This window comes from Falco rusticolus, chromosome 1, assembly GCF_015220075.1.
Source record: "Falco rusticolus isolate bFalRus1 chromosome 1, bFalRus1.pri, whole genome shotgun sequence".
Taxonomy (NCBI): domain Eukaryota; kingdom Metazoa; phylum Chordata; class Aves; order Falconiformes; family Falconidae; genus Falco; species Falco rusticolus.
Window position 1 is genome coordinate 33,965,424 of NC_051187.1, and position 24,405 is coordinate 33,989,828.

At 53.8% G+C, this 24,405-nt stretch overlaps 1 protein-coding gene across 1 annotated transcript in view; it reads right to left on the reverse strand.

Moving 5' to 3' along the window:
- Positions 1 to 520: 520 nt before the first annotated feature.
- OSBP2 (oxysterol binding protein 2) overlaps positions 521 to 24,405 on the reverse strand; it is a 119,804-nt gene continuing 95,919 nt past the window's right edge. The window contains 11 exon segments of the mRNA XM_037375990.1: positions 521 to 3,710; positions 3,902 to 4,122; positions 4,963 to 5,147; positions 5,592 to 5,687; positions 6,116 to 6,219; positions 6,982 to 7,102; positions 10,496 to 10,741; positions 14,165 to 14,332; positions 14,745 to 14,811; positions 15,515 to 15,632; positions 18,134 to 18,332. Of these exon segments, the coding sequence (XP_037231887.1) occupies positions 3,568 to 3,710; positions 3,902 to 4,122; positions 4,963 to 5,147; positions 5,592 to 5,687; positions 6,116 to 6,219; positions 6,982 to 7,102; positions 10,496 to 10,741; positions 14,165 to 14,332; positions 14,745 to 14,811; positions 15,515 to 15,632; positions 18,134 to 18,332 (1,668 nt within the window). The 3' untranslated portion in view covers positions 521 to 3,567.

A 24,405-nucleotide genomic window follows, 5' to 3' on the forward strand; every position in this document is an offset into this window, starting at 1 on the left:
GGCAACCCCCTTCCCTCATCCTCCTTCTCTAAGCTATCTTTCCCGGAGCACCTCCTTCCACGGGTACCACCCCTGGGCTGCATCTCATGTTCTGGCCTTCCTGGACCTCCTCCCCTGGGCAACCTGCCCATGGACAGACACCTCCTGCCTTGGACAATCTCTGCTGGGCCACATCCTCTCCTGGCCCTCCTCTCCCACCCCAGTCACCTTCCCTGACCATCTCCTCCCCTGGCCAACCTCCCCCTGATCTTTCTCCCTCACTGAACCACTTTCCTGGACCTCCTTGTCGTCTGAGCCACCTCCCACAGCCCCCCTCCGCTGAGCAACCTCCTCTCAACAACCCTCCCTGGGTCATCTCCTCCCCTGGGCCACCCCCTCTGGTCCCTTTCCTGGCCACCTCACCCACCATCCACCACATGCCCAGGCCCCCACGCGCACCCCAGCGCTCACCCGCCTCGGGGCTCCTCCAGGACCCCCACCTGCAGCCTTGGGCAGCGAGTGACCATCTCAGCACTGTGGCTTTTAAAACTCCCGAATCCAAGTTTTATTACCATGTAGGAGAAGAGGGGATCACTCACAATATATTGTTCCAAAAGAAATACATTCAACAGCATTTACAGTGGAATGACATTAAAATCCTCTGGGGGGAATAGAAAGACCAGGAGATGGTGCTCTGATTAAGTGCTGCTGCTAGATGATCACTGGAAGATAGAGCAACTTTTAAAATTAACCTAAAAAACGGGGGACTTCTGTTGTGGAGGGTGCTCCTCGCGCTCCCCCGAGCTCTGCTAAGCTGTGCAGGGTCCGTGATGGCGATTTCTAGGCAGGCGCAGAGATGGGAGGTACGTCAGAGAGGACCCCTCAGGGTCCCAGAGCCCAGCAGGACCCTTGGTGCCAGCACTTACTGAGCAACATCTCGCTCCCACTCCGCTGCAGGAACACTCGGCTCCTGGTTTGGGGACAGCCCGTGCAGGAGTTTCTCACCTCTCCAAGTTCTCAGGCAACACTTGCATTGACAAAGCAAACAAGGAAAATAAGGCATTTTGAAGAGCTCTATTTCTAGCCCATTTTACAAAACCAATTCGGGCCTCGAGTGGGATAAAATCCCCTGGGCAGCTTTGGTTGCCACCACAAACTGAGCCAGCAGCATCAAGGTTTAGCGTGGAGCATCCTCTGCTCTCCCAGGTAGGCGAAAGCCCATCTCCAAAGGATATATGCACATCCTGGGGCTGGGACATCCGGCAGCTCTCCGCAGGCTGCATTCAACAGCTAACGCAGAAGTCTGGATCATTTAAGAGCTGCACCAGAGCCACAAGCAAACCTCCAGGAAGGCTCTGGAAGCAGCAAACATGCCAGACCGGCTGCTGTAACACCCAGAGAGCTGGGAAGTGGCTCGGAGCATCCCACTTCTGAACACGGAGGATACCAAATGCCACCCTTCAAACCCCAAATGCATCATTTCCAGAAGGGAATGTCTTTCTAACACCTTTTAAATGCTATCACATCCAGCTCTGGAGCAAAACGTTGCTTCTCTACTTTGGGAATTACTCCATCACCATCACCCCTACAACCCTACCTTCCGGACAAGCCTAGGGAAATCGTACTCATGCTACAAAAACTCAGACAGACACTTCTGTCTTCATTATTTTTCTTCTATTGTGTACCATAGAAATTTAAGCAAAATAATTTTATATATATTTATATATATATAAATTAGAAGCAAATAAATAAGATTAAAGGGTACATTGAAATCAGTGGGTGTTGCCACTCCAATAGCCACTCACTACTGTTACGCCGTACAAGGTCTATATATACTGTACACGTAGGTTTGCTGTAAGTAACAGGTATGGAGGTGGTGGAAGAGAAGCTGACCAGGAGGAGACTGATGGTTGAGGAACCTGATTGCATAAATGTCCCATGTGCAGCCTGGGTATTCCAGTTACCATTGCCTCAAAGTTTATTATTGCTAATTATCTTCCAATGTGGATGTGACAGTCCGGCTAGGGCTGGCCTCTCACCCCGGGAGGCAGCAGTCTGTGATATGATGAAGACCCAGAGAAGATGACATCAAAAACGAGATCCAACAGGGCAAACGTGGGTGTCCAGGCCTCCCCGATACTCTCTGGCCCAGCAGATCCCATCTTCAGGGCCCTGCCACCCCCATCCTCCCCTGTGCTGCTGGGGACCAGCGGTACCTGCCTGCGTGGCCGGCGCCCAAGCACCGCTGGCTCCTGCTCCGTGCCGATGGCTGGCAGGGCTTGCTCCGCTTCTTCCAGCAGGTCCAGGGCTGCAGCAAGGCGATGGCACACAGGAGGGGTGAGCAGGGGACATGGGGTTCCCCCCGCCCTGTGCTCAGGCTGCTTTAGTGATGACCTGAAACTGCTCCTGGGCGAGACCAGCCACGAGGGAGAAGGCACGGAGCCGGGCACCGGGCTGTGGGTGTCCTCCAGGCTCAGCCTGTGACCCCCAGTGCCAGGGAACTGTGGATCAGACCCATCTGGCTTAATGGGGAAGACACAGGGACAGGAGACCCAGGACCAAGGCTGCATCCCAGCGGCACCACAGCATCTCTTCCCTCCCCTCCCGCTTGCATCAGGCAGAGCTCAGCAGGGAGATGCTGCCTGCAAACCTGGCACCGAGGTCCAGGCTCCTGCCAACCCCTGGGCTGCAGCTGTATGGAGTGAGAGGGAGCTGGTACTGGAACCCCCGAGCATCGCTGGCCTGCAGACCTCCTCTGTGTGTCTACCAGGCATTCCCAGCCTCAGCGAGGCCGTTTTCCCCTTTGGATGTGGTTGCAGGAAAACCAAACCAAACCTCACTCAAATCACTCTCACAAAGCATCATGTTAGAGACAGTCCTAAGCCTTGACTAAACACGGCAGACTGCGGGGAATCTGCTCAAACACTTCTTTAAAAAAAAAAAAAAAAGAAAAAAAAAAGAAAAGTAAAGAAAAAAAATATCCTGATTGGTGCTACTGGGATGACTGGGCACTGTGAGAACCACCTAGAGCCTCGAGGATCAAGTGCCACAGCCCCTGGAGACACTTTCTGAGCAGGATGCAGGCTAGTTCACGTCTGTTTTTGAAGGAACCTGAACCAGAAGCAGATTATTAATTTTTTTTAAATAATTCTATAAAGTCACACACAAATGGGGAAAAAAAATACCAAAGAAAAGAGCTCACACAAATGCACAGCATCCCCACAATGCGAGCATCTTTGGAAGTTGACGTCTCAGCTGATAAAGCTGAGGCGCTGAAAGATATAGGCAGCAACTCCTGATAGCAATAAATATGCTAGGCTAAAAACGAACCAGATTCACGTGTTCTCGTTCCTAATTAGTCGCTGAAAAAGCCATCATTAAAAAGAAAAGGATGCTATTTATTAGTGCGTAAAAAAATAGGTTTGGAATCCCTGTTTAGATTTGCTTTTCAAATTTCTGTATGTATTGACTCTGTGTATTCGCACTGTTAACTGCCGGCGGGACGGTGCCAGCGTGTCCTCACTGTCCCTCTGTTTGTCCCGGTGAACCGAGGCGCAGGGCCGGCCACCCCGGTGCCAGCAGAGTGGCTCAGAAGATGTCAGGGCACGTACTCCAGTCCTGCTTGTCCTTGGCCTCCCAGTAGCCGCCCTTATAAACACAGATCAGCTCCCCCGTCACAGCATCCAGCTTGCGCTCAAACCACAGTGGGATGTAGCCTTCGTAGTCCTTGCCTGTCCAGGGAGAAACAGGGGCTAAGGGCTGCTTGTCCTGAAAGCCGGCAACTCCCGCGCTTCCCCCAGCCCCCAAATAGCTGCAGGGTCCTTCCTTCATCCCGCAAAGCCGGTGGGCTTTCTTCGCCACATCCCCCTCCTGCAGCGAGGGGCGGGCAGTCCCCGCCTGCCAGCATCCCAGAACATCTTACCTTCCTCCAGGGCTTCCACAGCCTCGGCCTCTCGCCGCCGGCGCACAGCTCGCTGCTTCTCCTCCAGCCGCTGCTTCTCCACGTTGGCCTCATCCCAGCGGCCGCTCTCCATCAGCCGCTGGTCGGGTCTCAGCCGGCTGTCCGTGGGGGCCACTCGCTCCTCAGGCTCGTTCAAGGTGAGGGCCAGGTCAGAGAAGAAATACATGTTCTCAGCGTTCTCCCTGCAGGCGGAGAGCCCTGATCAGGTGGTGGAGACGGTGCCTACCGTGAGCGGAGCTCCCCCGGCCCTCTGCGTCCTTGCATCTCACCCCAGCCCCACTGACGCTTCTCCTGCTACCCCAAACCAGATACACAGAGGTTATTTAGGGAGCCCTGCCTCCCACCCTCTAAGTGGAGATGCCAATGACACCTCAATGGTGTCCTGGAGGGGAGCAGACCCCTCCTCTGTTGGCTCCATATAGGGAAGCTAAAAGCCAAGCCTGGCTGCTGCGCTGCACCACTGAGACATGAAACTGCTTCACCCGAGAGCTGCTGGATCCCCGACTGCAGAACCAGTGGCACCAAGCGGAGGGTGCTTTCCACGGGGGACCATTCCCACAGAGCACCTCCAAAGCTGGGACCGGCCATTGGTGCTGCTGAAGGCTGGAGACAGAGCAGCCCCACCGTGGGTAAGAGTCTCAAGAGAGGACCGGTCTCCAGAGGGCTAAAGCAACCAGTGGGACAAGATGGCCAGGGACGCAGCAGCAAGGCAGAAAGCCGACACACCTCCCCACTATAGCCAGCAGCCCAAAAAAACCTAAACAGTACCCTCACCTGCCCAAAACCTACCTGCAACGGATCCCCCCAAAAGCCACCCTCCTCTCGCAGGGACCTGCTCTCTCCTGCCGTGTGCTCACATCGAAAAAGCCAAACCAGCCACTCAAGTCCTGGTCCCCTTCCCATGTCCTCACAACTAGGCACACAAGCCCCCTCCCTCCCACGGGACTCAGGGTGATGCCATTAATCCCCATCCGGCTGTTGAACCCCCAAGCACAGCACCCCACGCCAAGGAGGGGACTCACGGGAGGGGGTACTTCTTCCACAGGACCTTTGGAGACAGCGTCTGGTAGACTGTCTTCTGCTTGCCCTCCATGCTGGTGCTGCCGTGGCTGCTATGCACTATCTTGGAGCACTCCATCTTCTCATCCCATGTGCCAGACATTACGTAGTGGGCTTTACCATCAGCATCACTCACCACCCCTGTCACCTGGCAGAAGGAGATGGCTCTGGTGGCATTTGGAAACATCCAGAGCACAGGGAGAGGCACAGGAGGGCAGAACACCTTCCAGGTGCCCCAACAAGAACAGGTGGACCTGGCACTGCATGTCCTCAGATATCAGCTGTGCCCAGCACAGGGGGAACGCTGGCCCATTCTGACCACACAGGTGGGTCTCCAGCCCACCAAACCCTTTCCAGTCTCTGTGGCAGCTCCAGCACCTGGAGAGCCAAAACAGTGGCTATGCTTGGAGGTCCCTCCCCCCAGACCTCCCTGGTGACCCACATCAGAGGTGCCAGTGTGGCTCCTTGGCCCCGTGCTGGGGCTCATCCCAGCTGCGACACTGGGATCCTGTGAGCCCAGCTTAGAGGTAAGAGTCAGGTCTCATCCCACACAAGGCTGCTAGAAGGAGCAGGGAGATGGATGGCTACGTACCTTTCGGGGGACATCTCTGGAGAAGTAGCTGTAGGGGGTAAATTTCAGCTGGCATTTATCTTTTGACTTATGGTTAACAATCTCTATTTCACCAGACTAGATAAAAGACACAGAACCACAGCGAGTGAGAGACTTTGCAAGGAGACAAATCAGGTGTTAGTTGTAGTGCAGGTACAGATCAACACCAGCTGCAGCATTACTTCTGGCTGTAGCCACCACAGCGACCACCCCCACGAGCCCTGTGGCTCGCCAGCAGCACAGTAGAACCCACCACGCATATGACCACCCTGCTGCATGGAGCTGCTGGCCTTGGGAAGAGCCATTAGGAGCTCCCAAGAAGCCTCCCCCCTCATCCCTGCCAGGAAAGCACACCTTCCTATCATGGCAGGAGTATGGTGGGGACACCAGGCAGCACTGGCATACACCCCAGGAGGGAGGGCAATGTCCTTCCAGCCCCCCTGCCCCTTCCCTGGAGCCCGGTGAGGCCAGGCAGGACCCATCACCTTGGACCCATAGCCACCGACCTGATCAATCCAGAGCTTGCCCACAATGATGTTGTGAACGGTGGAGGTGACTTTCCTCCAGACATAGTGATTCCCGCTGGAGTGAAACTCAAGGTGGATGGCACCTGCAGACAGAGGGGTGCCTGGGCTCAGCAAGGGCAGATGGCTGGGCAGGGCTGCAGGCACGCTCCCCTGGAGCACCCCAGCACCATGCCTGTCCCCAGAGCCAACCTGGCCTCTCTACCTGCATCCCCCACCATCAGCTCCCAACCAGCGCCGGGTCTGGATTCACCCCTCCCTTGCTGCATGCTCTGTGGGCTGCTGCAGCAAGAGAGCTGCAAGGCCCTCTGCCCTCTTCCCACCCCCTCAAAAGCACTAATTTTAAAAACAGGTCAGAAACAAGCTGCCTGGTTGATTCTCAGTGCCACGAGACCAGCCAGGCACCACCACAGCTCTGGGACCAGCCCCAGGTGTGCTGCCCAGCCTGGCGACAGGCAGAAGACAAACAGAACACTGGAAGCAGGCAGCTTAGTGCATCTGCCTGCCAGGGAGAGGATTAAAACAGGGAGTAAGCTAACCTTTATATATCATTTGAGAAGAAATCAATTAATGGGCAGGCAAGATACTTCCAAACCACTATGGTGCTAGCAGCAAGCAAAGCAGTCTCCCTTTGCAGCTGGTGTAATTTCCATTTCCAGGGCAGACGAGTTATTGTCGGGTTGTCTGTGATCAGGAGCACAAATCTGTGCTCTCTGCATTGCTTGGGGTAGAATTCACTGAGCCCTGGGAGAGCCCAAGGGACTGGCATGTTACTTTAACCTTTGAGTATTGCATGAGCAGTGCAGGGAAAAAAGCAAGCCCCAATCCTGTCGGTGTAAGTCACCTACCCAGTGGCATGATGGAGAGGTATTTGCCCCTGAACTTGCTGGCGATGGTGATTTCCTGCCACAACGTCCACCCTCGCTTGGAGTAGACGTGATGGGCAGCTGCCGGGGGGTGGTGGCTCACCTGGAGGAGAGGAGAAACAGCCCGTAAGATCACAGCCACCAGCACCGGAGAGCCCTGGCGAGTCTCACAGCGTGACTCCTAGGAGAGGCAATAGCCGCACACCAGCTTTAGCCCTCAGGCTGCTCTGCTGTGCTGACCTGAACACTCCGGTCTCCTCCTGAACATCAGGGTGACCTCCCATGAAGTACCCTGGCAGCAAACAGAGATGCACCGAGCTCCTGCCAGGATTTTCTAAGGCACATTATTTGAAGCATTATCAATAAAATGTTAATTTAATCAACTACCGTTGTGAAACAATGCTGTACTGTGACCCCAGGACACGACCCCACTCTTCAGGGGTCCTGACTGAGAAACGGTGATGTGCCAACATCCAGCCTAGATCCCCAGTAATCCCAGTGTAACAGCACCTCTCCTACCAGCAGCGGCTCCCACTGCTCTGCCTGGGAATTCCCGGGGGATGCAAGTCTCCAGGTTGTCTGAGACACACGGACCTGCTCAGCCAAGACTTTGGCTTTGCCCCTACAGACACACTGGGCTGGAAAGGTGGATAACAATATCCTCTGTCCTGGGCATGACTTGTAAAAGGACATTACTCACATTCCCTTGCACTGGAAAAGCTGCCCAAGAGCAAAGTGGGAGCAGGACACCCCAACAAGAGGGCTCTGCCTTCACAGGGTCTCACACAGCCGACCCAGCATGCACCACCCACCACTGGGAACCCACTAACCACCAAGCTCCGACAGCTGCACTGCTGAGATCAGAGATTATTTGCACCAATATAATTACAGGCTGAGCGCCCCAAGCTACTGGATTACAAACATGAGCAGAGCAAAGACCTCTCCATTAAATCTCACTGTCACCAGCAGGAGAAAATCCTATTTGGATAACTGGATTTCAGGCACGAGATGATCAATGCTTCGCTCAGTGTGTTGGTGGGCTAAGCAGCGCATGCAGCATCCGAGGAAAGTTCAGAGCAGCAGGAAGGGTGTCTGTCTACCCCACGCTGCCCGCACTGACAGCAGCACCGGGGCAAGATGCGCTGACAACGCTGCATCAGCACAAAGCTACTGTCACTGAAACGTGCCCTTTTGAGGTGGGTCCAGGAGGGAGATTTAGAGGCTCCGCTCATAAACCGAAGGCTCCAGAGCGCTGCAAGGGAGCGGGTTTGTTCCAAGTTACAGTAAACCTATTTTCAAATGAAGCTCATGTGCTGTGCCAGCGAGGGAAGGACTCAAGGACCAGACAGGAGGGTGCACCCAGGGTTCAGGCCAGCCTGCAGCTCAGCTAACATGGAGGTGTCAGAAACAGCAGATTTGGGTACAGATGCAGGAAAACTGGGACCAACCAGAGAAAGCAATTCAGAGCAGGTCATTTATTTGGGATGGAACAGGAATGGAGGAAGGAGGGTGGTGAAACGGAGGGTGAAGGAATGAGACAAGGGATGGCAAGGTGTGGGAGTGATGTGGTCAGCGCTGTCCAGCAGCACCTGACAGGCAGCACCGGGCTTCATCACCACAGCCCAAATGAGGATATAAACCCAGCCTCCTGTTCCGGCTGGACCCTGGAGGGATGAGGGGTGTTGCTGGCTAAGGGATGGACTGAGCATCCCGATAAGGAACCACCCACTTCCTATAGTACTGGGATGAGCAGGGTGACAGCACAGGGAGACGGGGCACCAGGGAGGTGTTGGAGAACAGAGACTCCTAATTTCTCTCTGCTGTGCCTAAAGCCAGCTGGGGAATTTGGCTGTGTGGCAGGACAGGGGAATCACTGCTGCGCAAGGGGAGGTGAAGGTGTGATGCTGCAGCCTCTGACCTGCCTCCTGGGAGCAGGCAAGGGGCTGGGCAGAGCAGGAACAGGAGGCACATTCGCAGTTGTAGCTCATTACACTCTGGTCAGCAGTGTCCTGGCTCACTGCAGCCAAGGGCATGAGCTCCCAAGACTGGGACAGACCATGTGGGCATCGCTGGGGACGATCAAAGCTGGCTGACATCGGGCATGCAGCTCTGGATGGTGCAAAGGGACAGCAGAGACACGAATCTTGGAGATATCTACTGAAGGACCTTTCCTTTTGTCATGAGCAAGGGCTCACGTTTCCAGGAGACCCCACAGAGTCTGTCACTGCCTGGAGTAGCGCAGCCGAGAGAAGGGATGTGACAGAAGCTGCTATCCTGCCTCAGGCCAGAGCTTTCCAAGTTTGTCGAGCTTGGGCACCCATTATCACAGAGGGGTTTTGTACGTGCCTGTGTCCCCTGCTGATGGCAGAGCATGGCACCTGCTACAGTGACTGCTCCAGACTTGGGTACAAAGGGCCATGACTTGGAGAAGATGAGGAGGAGGACAGAGACGAGCTGAACAATGTCAGGGGGACACAGGGATGCCGGTGCAAGCCTGAGCCTCCTTCACTGCATATTCTCAGTACGTCCTGTCCACATGTCTGACATCTGCTGTAAACATCATACAGCACAGCATGGCATGTCCAGATTAGCAGTAAGACCCTTCTCCCATGCAATGCCCCTCCAAAAATCCTACGAGTCTCAGGGCATGGTCTGCTGAACAGCTCTGCAGGTCCTGGACCTGCATCAGACTCTGCAGAGTGACAGAGGTTTGTGATTTTGTTTGATGCTTCTGAACACTGAAAAGACGTGGTGGTTGCTCAGTCCCCAAGATGGCACAGCCACCTCCTGAAGAACAGAGAGGCCCCACCAAAGCGATGTCCCCCCTGAAAGGGGTGATAAATGGCCCCATCTCTCCCCAGGAACCCAGGCCGAACCAGCCAAGTGTGCTAAATATTAAACAGTTCATTTTCTTCACAGGTCACAACTCACTAAGCACTCCAGGTTTTTAATTAAGACCTGCTGTTTAACTGATGCATGCCAGATGCACTCTGTGGGTAGAGCATGGGGCTGTCAGAGGTTCTCAGGTTGCTCCCAAGCTCTGAAACTAAAATTCTGCAGTCCAACAAGAAACAAGACCTTATGACACCCTCTGGCCCAAAGACATCCCAAAACCATTTGGGGCATCACTTTATAGCTACAAAGGAGCTCGGGTAAGGAGAGCTTCTTCCTTTCTGCTCAAGGTTTGAGATGTGACAACAACCCCAGCTCCAGAACGGCTGCCAGGAGACCTGGCAGGGTGATAGGGCACCTTTCTCCTCTCCTTCTTCCCCACCTCCTGCTCTGCAACACTGGAGTGGGCACACTTGGCTTCTGAAGAATGGCTTGGGCTGCACGTGCAGCTGCTTCTGCCAGCGCCAATAGCAACGCACTGGCTGTCTTGGCCAGGAGGAAGGCTCAGTGCGAGGAGATGCCCGGTCTCCTTCAGGGAAGGGCTGCTTTGGCTGGACATGAGCAGCAGGGAAGGTACGCAGAGCCCCTACATAGACCAGCTCACCTGCTCGCACAGGGAACGGAATCCAAACTCCTCCAGCCGGTCGAGCTCATAGGTCTCCCCCAGCAGAGGGTTGAATGGCTTTGCGGTGCGGTGGACAGTTGTTGAGTAGGAAGACACTGAAAATGCAGCGACAAAGCACATCTGCTCCGTGGAGCTCTCGCACTTGACTGCTTTGTCCAGCAGCTCGTGGTACTCCAGGTCCTCTGTCAGCCTCTGCAGCATGGAGAGTGGCTCGTTGAAGTTTACCTGGAGGGGAACAAGTAAGAGTTAGCAGAGCAGGAGAGATGCCAAGCCAGGCACTTCATCCTTTGCCTTTTTCCCCCAGCACTGTGCCCTGCTAACCACTGGCATCCCACACATTTGGCTCTCCAAGCACGCTGCTACGCACTCCAAGAGCCAAGGATCCAGGCAGATGGGAACTGCTGAACCGAAGCAGCAGCCCCACAGGGCAGCTGACAGCGTGGGGCTGGATGTGCCAAGGCACGCTGGGCACACACTGCTTCTGCAGCATCACTCAAATGTTAAATCAAGGCAAGAAATATGTGCTCTGCTCTGCTCCCTGAACCATACCACAAAAGCATGAAGGCTTTGAAGTTTCCAGCTGAGAAGAGGTGGGCCAGGGAGCCGGCAGCCCAGTGAACTACGCAGGTATCACCTTGCTCCAGTGATGGAGCAGCAGTGACCCCCAAAACGAGCCTCAGCAGCGAGATCAGGTCCCTCCTGTCTCCTGGCCAGCATCCCACCAGCCACGAGCATCCAGCAACGTGGGGCAGAGATGTGCTGCTCCCCAGGCTGCCCTCCATCACCTCGTGGCAAAGCCACCCCCATGCCAGGCCGCAGCCGAGTTGCTCAGGAAACCTTGAAAAGCTCCATTTCAGGGTCTCCCTGCTCCTGGGGACTGCAGCCCCATGACAGCACCCAAACTGCATGTGTGAGCTACAGGCAGTGGCAGCAGCCATGCCCCATGGAGTAGAGAGCAGAGGGGAAGCCCTGTCCTGGAAGACCCCAAAAGTGTTGTACTTATACCCCCAAGTCATTGCTTTATCAATTAGAAAACTTTGCCGTAAATTGCAAGGTTGGACAGGCTGCAAACATCTCTGGGGAAAAAAAAAACAAAGGGTTGATTTTAGCAGTAATTTTTGTTCTGAAAAGAATCGAAATAAAAAAAAATAATTGAAAGGAAGATGGAGATACTTCTTCTCAAAAGGTCTTCTGCCTCAAAATGATGTGAAATTTACATTTACTTTCAGTTCAGAACAAAGAAATCTATTTTAGAAGAAGCAGATGGTTAAGGATGGGAGAATGACTTCTATAAGCCAAGTTATGTATTTAATACTGAAGAAAACAAACTCCAGACTGTTCCACTTGGGGATTTAGCCTGTAAGCCCTATAAGCAGCAGGGAACTTACAGCATCCCAGAAAGAAAGAGCTGTGTAGAAAGGGCAGCATCACATCCACACACAAAAAATCAAATCACTGCCGGCTTGAGACAACTCTCAGGAGAGATGCAGGCGGCATGAGAACAAAGCCGGCAGCTGCATCCTCTCCACCAGCACTGCTCTGGCAACAGCAAAGCAAAACCCTTCCATGGAGGAAGGAAAATGAACCCACCCGAAACACAAAATCCCTAAACCTGTTTTCTTCATTTTCAATGCTGCAGATTTGTTCATTCAGAGGAAAATTTAAGGCGGATGCTGTTTGTACAGAGAGGTTTTTCAGTCCATCGTATCCCTCAGGAAGGGGACCAGGTCTCAGAAATGCTCGTAATTTGCCAAGAGTCAGCTGAAGCACACGGAAAGAGAAACTCCCATCACTGGGTGCACACAACATGCTCATTAACAGTTTGTACTATAATTAACCACGTTTCCAAACAGCCCTCCCTGAGCCGGCTGCTCCGCTTCCTTCTGTTCCTCCTCCTTCACTCCATTTACCACAACGTCAGCTTGAAAGCCCTCACTCAGCAGCTCCGTTTCAATTCACAGAGCTGCTGCCTTCTCCTGTGCTCCAAGCACACTTACTATGGAAGGAGAACTTAAAATATCTGTTGAAAGGAGATTAAATTGCACCCTGTTGTCTTCCCACAGGCTGCTTGTTCTTGGGGTGAATGCCCCAGCAAGGAAATGCCGTGTTGGGCTGAGCCTGTGAGGTGCAAAGCATCTTCCTTCCTCTGTATCTGTACAGATATCCAGAGAGGAACTGACAGTGAGTGAGCACTTGATGCTGGGCTGAGCCCCTTCTTTACAGCCCATAGCTCTGCTGAACAGGTTACTGAGACAGCAATGCTGGGAAATCAGATCCACTTGCCCCAGGGAGGGATGGAGTAATTACATCCCCTGAGCCACATCAGGGGGCTGCTGTTCGAGCAGAACATATTGCCCTCAGCTTCAGACTCAGCTTTAGCAGATCCCAGAATGATTTTATTGATAGGGAAGGTATAAATTTCCTCTCTCCAGACACCAGCAGCTGCTGGTATTTCACATTCTGAGCTTATTTCTGTACCCATCACACCTTCATCTGATACTGATGCTGCTGCAGAAACGCTAATGGACAGCACGGGGCTGTATATCTCATCTGGAAATAGCACAAGGAAGAGACATGCGTCACTCTCAGTTGGAGAGCGTCAGGCACTGCTTTAGGAAGAGACAGAAATACAATCAATTCAGCATCCAAGCCTCTGTAACATGCTCCTCCCCTTTACCCAGCAAAGGAAGGACCCTGAACACAGTGCCAGGGCTATGGACCACACTTTGCTGGGCTACTTCCACACCAGTCAGCACCACAAAAAACCCTAGTCACCCCCAGCTGGTTTACAACTCTCCCACAGTGCTTCTGGGTTTTGGGGAAATGGGATTCCTTACAATGGCACCTAGTCCCACCCATGCTGCTTACTGGGGTGGTGAAGACCTGCTCGAGAAGCAGCAGCCTGAAAAGGGCTGGTTTGCTTTGAAAAGAAGGGCTGTAGGTTTTTTTTCTTCCAGCTCCTGCTTGAAACACTTGAATCCTCAGGGATTCAAGGTGTCCTGGTTCCCTCCTTGCCTCTGCAACAGTTGGATTTGCAGAGAACACCTGGGCAACATCCCCTCTGCTCCAGCTCACTCTGGGACTCATGTGAGCAAGCTGCCAGGGCTCTCCACAGCTGGCACAGGAGAATGGATCAGTCCCAAAGAAAGAGCCAACCCAACTCAAACAGTCCCTAATGTAACAGCCACGACACCAGAGCTATTTACCACAAAGCAATTAGCACTACAGCTCCGAGCCGCTGAGCACAGCCTCCTCCTGCCTGGCGGGTTTAGTTTTCTGGCTGTGCTGGCTCTCTGGCAGCAGACGGATGATTTCAAGGGATAAATAAATTGCCGGTAAAAATGCAGGGCTTAGAGTCAGCAGAGCTGAGCAGGGAGGACACACTGATGGGTGCTGCAGAGCAGGGCTGGGGAAATGAGTGAGGTGGTTTCAGAGGGCTCTGCCAGTGCAGGACTGGGCTGGAAACTGATGACATGCTCCTGTCCCGCTCAAGGCTGCTGTGCTACCACAGCACCTGACCAGACCACCCGGAGCCATAATCCAAATCCTTTGCACAGCCAGGAGCCATGTCCAAATCAAACCCTCAATGCTGGCATCACAGCAGCACCCTTTCGGCCTGCCCTCAGCACCTGGGACATGCTCACTTACAGGCATGGGGATCTTGGATAGTTCTTTGCCGATGCAGTTTTTCATGATGCTCCAGAGGTTAAGGCTGTAGTTGGGTTTGTCAGGGATGCGAGTCCGTCTCCTTTTCTTTGGCAGGAGATCTTTGCAAGTGGACTCATTGCAGCTGCTTTGATTTGAGCTTTCAAAGACCTGTGGAAGCAACAGGAGAAACGCGTGTCTAAGCTGGACCAGCCCAGCATGACCCAACTGGACCTGACAGCTCCCAGGAGCAGCAACCACAGCTCAGGACATACTGTGTGCACTTGTGCTGGGAAGCATCGCTGGAAGCCTGTCTTCCACAGCACAGGGGAAACAACGGTAACAATGGTGACACTGCCCTGCAACACTTTCCTGCTTCCCTCAAGATGGTGTCTGGGGTGCTGCTGTAAGGCTGCTGACATTTGTCCCCTGCCCATAGCTCACAGAGCAACCAGTTCTGCTCCATCCTGGTGGCACAGGAGGGATCCAGATGGACAGTCCCTCCAACAACCTCCTCTCCTTCTCCTGTCCCCTGGTCTCATCCCACTGGGACTGTCCCACCCACTCTGCCCGGCCAACTCACACTGTCCTCCAGGTTCCAGTCCTCGGGGTGGCCCTCGCTGGCCCCACTCAGGTTACTGCCTGAACGCCTGTGGGGAAGAAAGTACCAGCTGGTAAACACCAGAAAGAGCAGAGAAGGGGAGAGAAGAACTGGAGGTGGTGCAGCATAGCCAACATCACCTGGAGCACCTCCCTGCACCACCCCAGGGTGCTGCCTCGAAGGCAACAAGGTGATGGAGGCCATGCACAGGCATTGAGAGGGAATGCTCAGCGCCTATGTCCCAGCATGGGTGCAGAGCCTCTGCTTTTGCCAGTGAGCCCAGCAATGTGACCATGGCTCAGACCACAGGTACCTCCAGACCAGACAGATGCCCAGGGAGGCATCACAGCAGGTCAAGGCAGACAAAGGCAAGATACTCCCTGCTTCTGCCCAATGCTCCGAGAGATCTCCCTCCAAGTCCCTACCCAGGCTTCCCTCGAGCTCACATCAGCTGTTGGGGCAGAGGACTCAGCTTTCCACAGCACAGGTTTGATGCTTGCCTTCTTCACTACAGCTGGGACCATCCTCAGCCTCACTTGCTCCAGGAATGCAAGAGCAGACAGGCGTAGCACAGAGCCCTGGGCAGAGACAGCCCGTTTGCTGGGGGACATGCACCCAGAGTAGCCCCACGGGAGAGGATGCTGCCCTCAAGCCCAAGCACACCACCAGGCAACCAGTGCTCCCTCTGCACTGACAGCAGGTTTCACCAGGTTGCACCGTGCAACGCATGGCTCTGGGGCAGGGGCTTTTACCTGTGGTGCTTGGGGTCTGCGGTTACAGTGATAAAAGCTGGCGCATCCTCCATGGCATCAAAATACTCCGTCTCTTCATCTTCATCACTGGCCTCTCCTTTTGCAGACTGCACACTCCCTGTTGGCACAAAGGGTTTGAGATGTTCAGGTGCTGCTGGTCCCTTTCAGAATCCGTCAAGCACGAGCCTGTGCCCAGAGCCCACCCTCCTCCTGTCCCCACCAGCGCTGGTTCCCTTTACAGCTTTTCCCCCTCCTCTCCATCCCACTCCGCAAAAGGATGCCATACCAATTTCCAGCTCCTAAAAGCAAGGATGCGCCCTGGAAGCCTGTGTCCTGCTCTGCAATCCAGGCATACAAGGCTTCCCTGCCGTGTTCAGGAACACTTCCAAAAATGCCACCAGGCTGCCCGAGCCAGACACATGCGCGTGACTCGCACACCCAACCACTAACGCGGCTGCCACCCCAGCACCGCCCTGTCTACCAGGCAATCTGGTTTGGATTAAAACAGGGGGGGGGAGGGGGGAAAGAAAAAAAAAAATAAAGTCACATGTTTCAGGTGATGCTCAGAGAGATTTCCTGGCCCTCAGATTTTCCAGCCCTGCACTTATAAACTTCTCTCTTCTCTGCTGTGGTGGGAGGGATCACTACAAAGCCAGGAGCAGACTTTAATAGCAGTGACTTTTGAGACCCGGTGCAGCTCCCCTGCTCCTGTCCTTGCTGCACTGCTCCCTGGGTGCAGGCTCACTATGCACTTCACACCAAGCAGTCAAGCAACCTCACCAATGCAGGGCACACGGGCAGAGCTGGTCACCTCTCTCAAGACCTCTGGGCAGTACTGCTGCTCCGGTGATGGTGATGTCGCAGGCATCTGGCACAGCACTGCCGAGGCCATGTGGAGGGACCAGAAGAGTCACCCCAGATGAAGCCACCTTGCTACAGTGACCCGTCCAGCTCAGCAGCTGGTTCAGCTCCCCAGCAGCAACCTCCTTCCCTGCATCATTCCCACACTCCTCCAAAGGAGCAGGGTCACCCCCTGCAATGGGGTCGGGCTGGAATTGTGCCTGTGTCCTGGTTTCAGCTGGAACGGAGTTGATTTTCTTCTTAGTAGCTGGTGCAGTGCTGCGGTTTGGATTTGGGGCGAGAACAACCCTGACAGCGCACTGATGGTCCCAGCTGTTGCTGGGGGATGTTTATACCAAGTCGAGGACTTCTCAGTTTCTCAGGCCCTGCCGGCGGGAGGGCTGGAGGGGCACGGGACACTGGGAGGGGACACAACCGGGACAGCTGACCCCAACTAGCCAAAGGGGTGTTCCACACCATGGCATGTCACGCTGAGTGTATAACCTGGAGGGCAGGGGGGTTGGCCAGGGCCAGGGGATCATCGCTCGGGGACTGGCTGGGCACCAGTCAGCGGGTGGTGAGCAATTTTACTGTGCACCTCTTGTTTTCTTTTCTCTCTTCCCCTTGGATTTCATTCCTCTCTCCCTCTCCCTCCTTTTCATTATAACTGTTAGAATCATTATTACTCTTTTTATTTTATTTCAATTATTAAATTGTTCTTATCTCAACCCTTCAGTTTTACATTCCTTTCAGATTCTCCTCCCTACCCCTTTGAGGGGGAGTGAGCAAGCGGCTGCATGACACTTCGTTACCAGCTGGGGTTCAACCACAAGAGCCTGGTGCTACAGCAGTTTCCCCCCTGCCTTCCCCAGCGGCGCCACAGAACCACAGAATCACTTAGGCTGGAAAAGATCAAGTCCAGCCATTAACTCAGGACTGCCAAATCCATCACTAAACCACATCCCTAAGCACCATGTCTACATGTCTTCTAAACACCCTCAGGGATGGTGACTCCACCACCTCCCTGGTCAGCTTGTGCCAATGCTTGACCACCCCTTCAGGGAAGAAATTTTTACTAATATCCAATCTAAACATCCCCTGGCACAACTTGAGGCCATTTCCTTGAGGCCATACAAGAACAAGGGCAGTGCCTGGCACTGCCACCACCCCCTGTAACAGCCGCTATTCTGTCCCTTGAGTCTATATATCCTTTAAAAATCAGACAAGGCACTATTTACAGTTTTTGGCTACCCAGCTGTTGGCTAATGCCTCCCACAGGGAAGGAGATCTGGCACGAATATGCAAAGCTGTTAGATTTTATTGCCCAGTAACTCCTGTGAGCAGCAAATGAGCCCTGGCTGTGCCATCGCCACCCCACACAGCTGGGAACTCCACAGTGCCAGGGCAGCCTGGGCTACCTCCAAGCACCATAGCTGCCCTCGAGCAGCCAGAGGTGTGCCCACCGGTGAGGGTTAAGGCTACCAAAATAGTCTGGAATAGCATGAACAAGCTGGGGACACAGCCCTCTTCCACATCTGTATCTTGGGAACATCCAAGTCCCCAAGAAAGGAGCAGCAGGACAATTATGGTGCAATGGGATTTGTTAAAAAAAAAAAAACAACCTCAGGGGACACACAGGGTATTGCCTTGTGCATCCTTCCCATCTCTGCCGACTTGCTGGGAACAACCGAGCAGAAAGTCCCCGTTAATCCTAGGGCTTCCCACAGGGCTCTGCCCTGTAACAGCCCCAGCCCCACTGTCTGGCCTGCCGGTGCTCACCCTTGGCCGTGCTGGTGATGCCAGTGCTGCTGGCGGACAGGCCAGGGGCCCCACGGCAGGCTCGCTCCAAGCTGTTGTGCTGCTTGGCTAACTGCTCGATGGTCTCCTCCAGCCGGATCCTCTGCTCCCGCTCATACTGCAGTGCCCGTTGCCATTTTCGGCTGTGAGTTTCAGCTAAGTCCAGGAAATCGCGGCAAGCCTGGAGGGGAGGAAGGGACATGTCAGCACCCAGCGCAGCCTGGAAACTTGTCATGGAGCCAGCACTAGCACGTGGTGAGTCCAGAGCTGACTCCCCACCACTACCCCCCTCCTCCTCTCCCAAGACCCTGGTTTTATGAAATACAGTCCCAGAGCTTTGCACAATCCCCCATACCCACGGGGCTAAGGACAGTGCAACTCTGACCATCCAAACCTGAATCATCTCCAAGGAGATGGCTGCAACACTGACAACTTCCCCAAGTCCACGAAGCCTTCGTGATGCCCCACCTCCCATGACAGCCTGGCTTGCCATGCCCCAGCCCCATAGCCCATTTCTGTCCCTGACCCTATCGCTGGTCCCTGGGAGCCCAGGCTGGGCTCTCACAAACCTCAGCCAAGCCCAGCCTTTTGCAGTTGCCCTAAGATCTTGAGCAGCCACCTCCATCTCCAACCCTGCAGACAGGACAGTGGTCCCCAGGGTAACAGCCACAGACAGGAGAGGATGCTCAAATCTGGGAGCCAGCAAGGCCTTTGCTCCGAGAAGGCAGAGAGGAAGGATGCCCAGCTCCTGCCCAGAGCCACAGAGCTCAGCAGACACCAAAAGGCCCGGCCTGGCACCCATAACACATTCACCATGGCCAGAAGCCCTCTTCTCTCCACAACAGACCCTCGGGACCCACCAGCCACAGGGACACACGCAGACACACAGGGGAAGGAGGGCTCACAGGATGCACTCTAAGTGACGCCTTGCAGAATGCACAGCGCTCCTGTCCTGTGCCACCAGGGAAGGGACAGCTGGGACACCACAACCTAGGCTGACAGGAGAACCCCTCGATGCCATAAACCACTACCACAGCCCCCAGACCCCCCCTCAGTATCGCCATGGCTGCAGCATCACCCATTCCCACGTGTGCCAGACACCCAGTAGGACATTTCCTGGTGCAGGATGTCCGCTCGGGGATGGGACACTGCCAGGTCACGCAAGCTGCTTTTCTATTGTCTGATGAGAGAAAGCCAGCCCTCAGAACTCTATTTTTAGGTTATTTTTCACATTAGACTGAAACACCTTGGCTTTGCTGCTTCCTTTGCCATCAACACCCAACCCCACATGAAGCTGAACACAGAGGCAGGGCTGTAACACCTCCTCCCTCCCTTAAATCTCTGCAAGTTGGAATGCACTAAATTTTTTCTTATGTTTAAAAGTAGGATAATATGATTTTTATGGAAATTATATAGGAGTTTGGAGGCAGGCTGTCAACTTACAGGCCAATTTACTGTGCTTGTGCTTCACTAGCTCCAACCCATCGTCATACCAAGGGAGGTCCTCTGTAGATAAATGCTGGCCTGAAAAACTCAAAGCTATCCAAAAGGCTTAAAATGAGAGAGTTTTGAATGTCTTAACAGGCTTCTAACAATCCCCAGGACTTAGTTATTTTCTTTGTTTCCATCTACATGGATTTCACATGTGATTTATTCAGCCCTTGGCAGGTTACTCTAGATTTGGGCTGCAGGTGGCACCTGGATATCAAGGTCTCTCTGGTTCAAGCAACAGGGTCAGGGCTTCAGCTTCCATGACCTGGCCTGATATTACCAGGATTTGCACAACAAAAGCTCCAATTTATCAATTCTTCATCAAACCTCTCCTTTGGATAGGAGCAGGATCAGAGTCTCATCCAGGGAAGGTAAGTTTTTCCTTCAACAACATCAGAAAAAAAAAAACACCAGGGAAGTGACACAAAGCATCAGGTGTTCATATTTTAGGTGAAGAAGCACAAAGCAGAGAGAATGAATATCGCATCACAAGGAAGAAAAATGCAGGGGGCAAGCACACGTGCCTTTGGTGACATCCTGAATACAGCCACATCCCCTGGGTGCTCACCACTGCCCCCAGTCCCACCTCACGGAGCCCCCTCATTGCAGGAAGAGGCAGGAACAAAACTCAGATCAAATGATGAACAAACACAGCAAGTTTGACTCTGCTCTTGGGAAGAAAAAAAAAAATATATAGAATCCGTGCTACCCATCAGATTTAAAAAGATGTTCTGCTTTGTATTCATGTCTGCTCTCTCCACTCCCCAGGAAGTGCAGCATGGAAGAACCTGATCCTGCATTGTGTATCTCCATCCCCAACCTGCTCCTGCTGCTCTCACCACAGCTTCCAGTCACAGGTGGATTTCTGCAGGATCAGCCCAGCACAAACTGGCTGGGGCGAAATTAAATCCATAAACACAATGCAAGTGTCCCAAGGGCGAGCTCCATCATAACATCCATCTTCAGCATCATGAGGCGCTCCAATGATACACATCACATGCAGTTTTGCTAGGCAGAAATAATTCAGCCAAAAGTGTTTGCAAGCTCTGAACATGGGTTTGTCCTACAGCGTCAGCCTCTCAGCCTCTGGATTTCTATTTGTGGCCATCAGCAACTCCAGGAAGCAACTCAGCAGTGCTGTCACACCAATGGAGATGCCCACCCGCCTGAGCTCAACAACTATTCCCCTGCAAGCACCACACTGCAAGGGCATTAAGACTATCATTAGCCAGGAGAAAGGGTGGAAATGCCCCCAGGAAAGGCGAAGAGCAGAGCCCTTTGCACATCCTCAGCGCCACGATGGGCAACGTGGGTCCTGCAAGCTTGGAGCAATGCAGCAGGTCCCCCCACTTTGCTCTTTCTCTGATTGCAGGCAGGGAGGTGTCAGGATCCTGTCCCTGTCCCATCCTGCATCCTCCCAGCCTGACAGGGACCACCCAGCTCCTCCTCACAAGAGACATGGACCCCGCAGGGATGGGCACAGGGAGATGCGAGACCAAACCGCAGATTTTCAGGGCGCTTCGCACCACGTTTTCACCTCATTCTCTGGAAACAGCTCAGCTCCTCTCCCTATCCCAAAAAGTCCCACTGGCAGCCACGCATGGCCACAGAGCCCACGGGCAAACCCTGCCCTGATGCCTCCGTACCCAGCTTCAAGCTGAAGCCTCCTGCCAGTTAGAACAAACCCATGCCCCGAGCTGGCCTGCTGGCTTCTTTTATTACGCTGATGCCTTGCAATAAGAGGATGAAACCATAAGGGCAAGTAATGAGATAGTGGCTGTGACCTTCCCAGCCCAGCAAAGCTCATTATCTGCTCCAAAGGTCCCTCTCACATACAGCGGGCACAGAAACACCCATTTTGGCGCAGCTCGCTGGCACTGAGGATGGAAATTGCTGGCTGTCCCTGGCTCAGCGGGTTGAGCGCTTTAAAACGATGCGCTAGGAGATCGCCTGTAATTATCACACTGCAATTAAACACAGTTTGTAAGGTATAATGGTAAATTAGGAGAAAAGGAGGTAATTATAGAGAAGCCACACAAAGCCAGCCCTCCAGTGTGTCACCAGGCTGCAGAGAGCAGCAGGATGTGGAGGAGAAATTGCTTGATCAGTTGACAGGAATCAAAGTCCTAAATAAAAATCGCAGCATATCAAACCTCGGGTCCTCCCATCCCAAGGCTGCTAAGCTCCATGGACCTATGCTGTACTCCAAAGGGAAATCTGCACTGACAGGCTTCATTTACAGCCATTAAAAAAATTTAAAAATCCAAGTGATGGAGAAGTGGCTGCTGGCTTTGCAGACCTCCTCCACCAAGTGTGGGGAGGTTTTGGGAAGATGACCAAGATGGCCCTCATGTGGCCTCAGACCCCACCAGCAGCAGTGGTACCTCCACATAGCTGGTCCTTGTTCCTGGCAGCGCTCCACAACTTGTGTCCATGTGGATTTAGGAGCTGGCTGGGGTACGTATGCACAGGATTTATTCTCTGTTTTTGAAAGACTGTAAGGCCACCTTTCTCTGTAATTCAGACACTGGCACGAGCGCCGTCCCCATGGTCTGATCCAAACCTATATACTCATGAAGCATCTGGATCCAACACAAAAGAGCACCACATTTGCTTGTTGGAAGAGAAGCGATGCTGAGGGTGGCAACATGAGAACATCCTGCCAGAAAGATCCCCCAAACCCAGCTCAGCAGCTGCCAGCAGCAGCCAAGCAAATTAAAAGTTACTAATTTGCTTTTGTAACTCCTACAGCCAGACAGTGCCGAGTTTCACAGGGATGCTTGCCAGAGGCGAGAGTAGCACTGAACAGGGCTGAGGGTGTATTTTATCACCACAGTCTCCATTCAAGAGAGCTCATTCCTGAGCCAAAATACACCCCAGAACCCCCGCGTGGAGAGCTGGGGCAGCCCCACAGCACCAGCCCATGAGCTCCCCGGGGCTGCAGGGAGCTGAGCATGAGCAGCTCAGACACGAGCATCTCCCCCACAAAGGTCAATATTGAAGGGAAATGAACCCCAGCCCTTATCTCGGGCTTGGCTGTCAGGTTTTCTCAACCCCCATGGCTGCTCACATGGTCCATGAGGAGCCAGGTCTCAGCCACGTCTCGGCTCCATCCTGGCTCACCACCCAACAGCCCCACTCCCTTCAGCAGCTCAAACCAACTCCCACCTTGGATAAGCCTGTTTTGGCTGTCCCCAACTTTAGCAATAACAAACCCAAGATCAGTAGTTGTTGCATTACGGTATTTGCTTACACAGCACCAGCTCAAGCAAGGAGCCATGATGACCCTTCCCCAAGACAAACAGGCACATGAAATGCAGCCACAGCCTGACATCCTCTGGGGCCACATCGTCCCCAGCTGTCAGCAGCAGTAATTAAAATGCCGCTGGCTGCTGCCGTCCACTGAAGGACATGACATGACTTACTTCTGGTCACAGCCACAAAATCCCAGAGAGCTGCAGCATCCCCTTGGACACACGTTCCTCTTCCAGCGAAACCCCTTGCTGCACACTGTCCCCATCCCCCTGAGATGCAGGATGGAGCCCCTGGACACACTGCACCAGAGCTGGCATGCCAGCGTGGCGCTACTGCTCAGTGTGGGGACACACATCGAGGAGGCCAGCCCGATGCTTCCAAAGGAAACAAATCCGGAAGGAAACCAGTCACGAGGCTCCTCCGGGACTGCTCAGCCAGGTCTTCTGTTCCAGGCTGGGACAGCTTTGCCACCGCTCTCTGTGACATCCATCACCAAGATGCTTTTTCCAGCTGGCTGAGCACCACCAGCTCCCAGGGCTGTTTGGTGCCACTGCAGAGCAAGGAAATGTAGCTAGGAAAACGGTCCTGGAGGAGAGGGGAGTGAAGGCAAATGGGAGACAAAGTTGGAAAGGGGAATGTCTTGCGGGGCGTGGATCTGGGCATGACGGTGAGAACCTGAGCAGCAACGCGACCATCATGCAGGAAAGGGAGGAAAGAAGAGCGACATTCACTGCGCACAACAACCAGAGCAGGAGGCAGCACCTCGGTGGGATGCTCTCCACATGCCTTCCCTCAGGCAGAGCCACAGATAATCAGAGATGCTGTGCACAGGGACACATAGCTTACCCTGCTGCCACCACTCCAACCACACCAGCAGTGCCCTGGAACCCTCACACTCCAGCCATACCCAAAGAAGCATCAAGAATGATGCTCCCACACCTCGACCCACTGGGGCAGCCAAGGAGGACCAGCTGCAGCAGGAGATGGCATGACAAGGTCCCAGGACAAGCTTGGACCCAGGGAAGGAGACAATCCCTTCATGCCCCCACTCTGCCAAATCCTGACTTCAGGCAGGTTTGGCTCACTGCTCTGCACCATGCTGGGATGACTCCTGACTCCGCTCCCCTCCTGGGCCACTGCCCCTGTCACAACAGCCCAGCCACTGGTCAGGACCTAGGCTGAAAGCACCCACAAGCTGCTCACCCTCATTGTCCTCCTGCCTGCTCTTGTTTCAGGTGAAGCCAGAGGTAAAGGGTCCAGGAGCCACCCACTGTTTCCTTAGTACCCATCTTACCTCAAACAGAAGCTGGGAACATCCGTGGGGGAACCTGGACCTTCTGCTTCATCGCTCGCACGCATCGCTGCTTCCCACCTCCATCAGTGGGTTGTGTCACATCGTCCCCAACAGCAACACCTCTTACAAGCCACACAGGATAAAGGCAGACAACCACTTTTGGTGGCAGCAATCCTTCCTCTGAGGGAAGCTGAGGAGCAAAGGGAAGACCCCA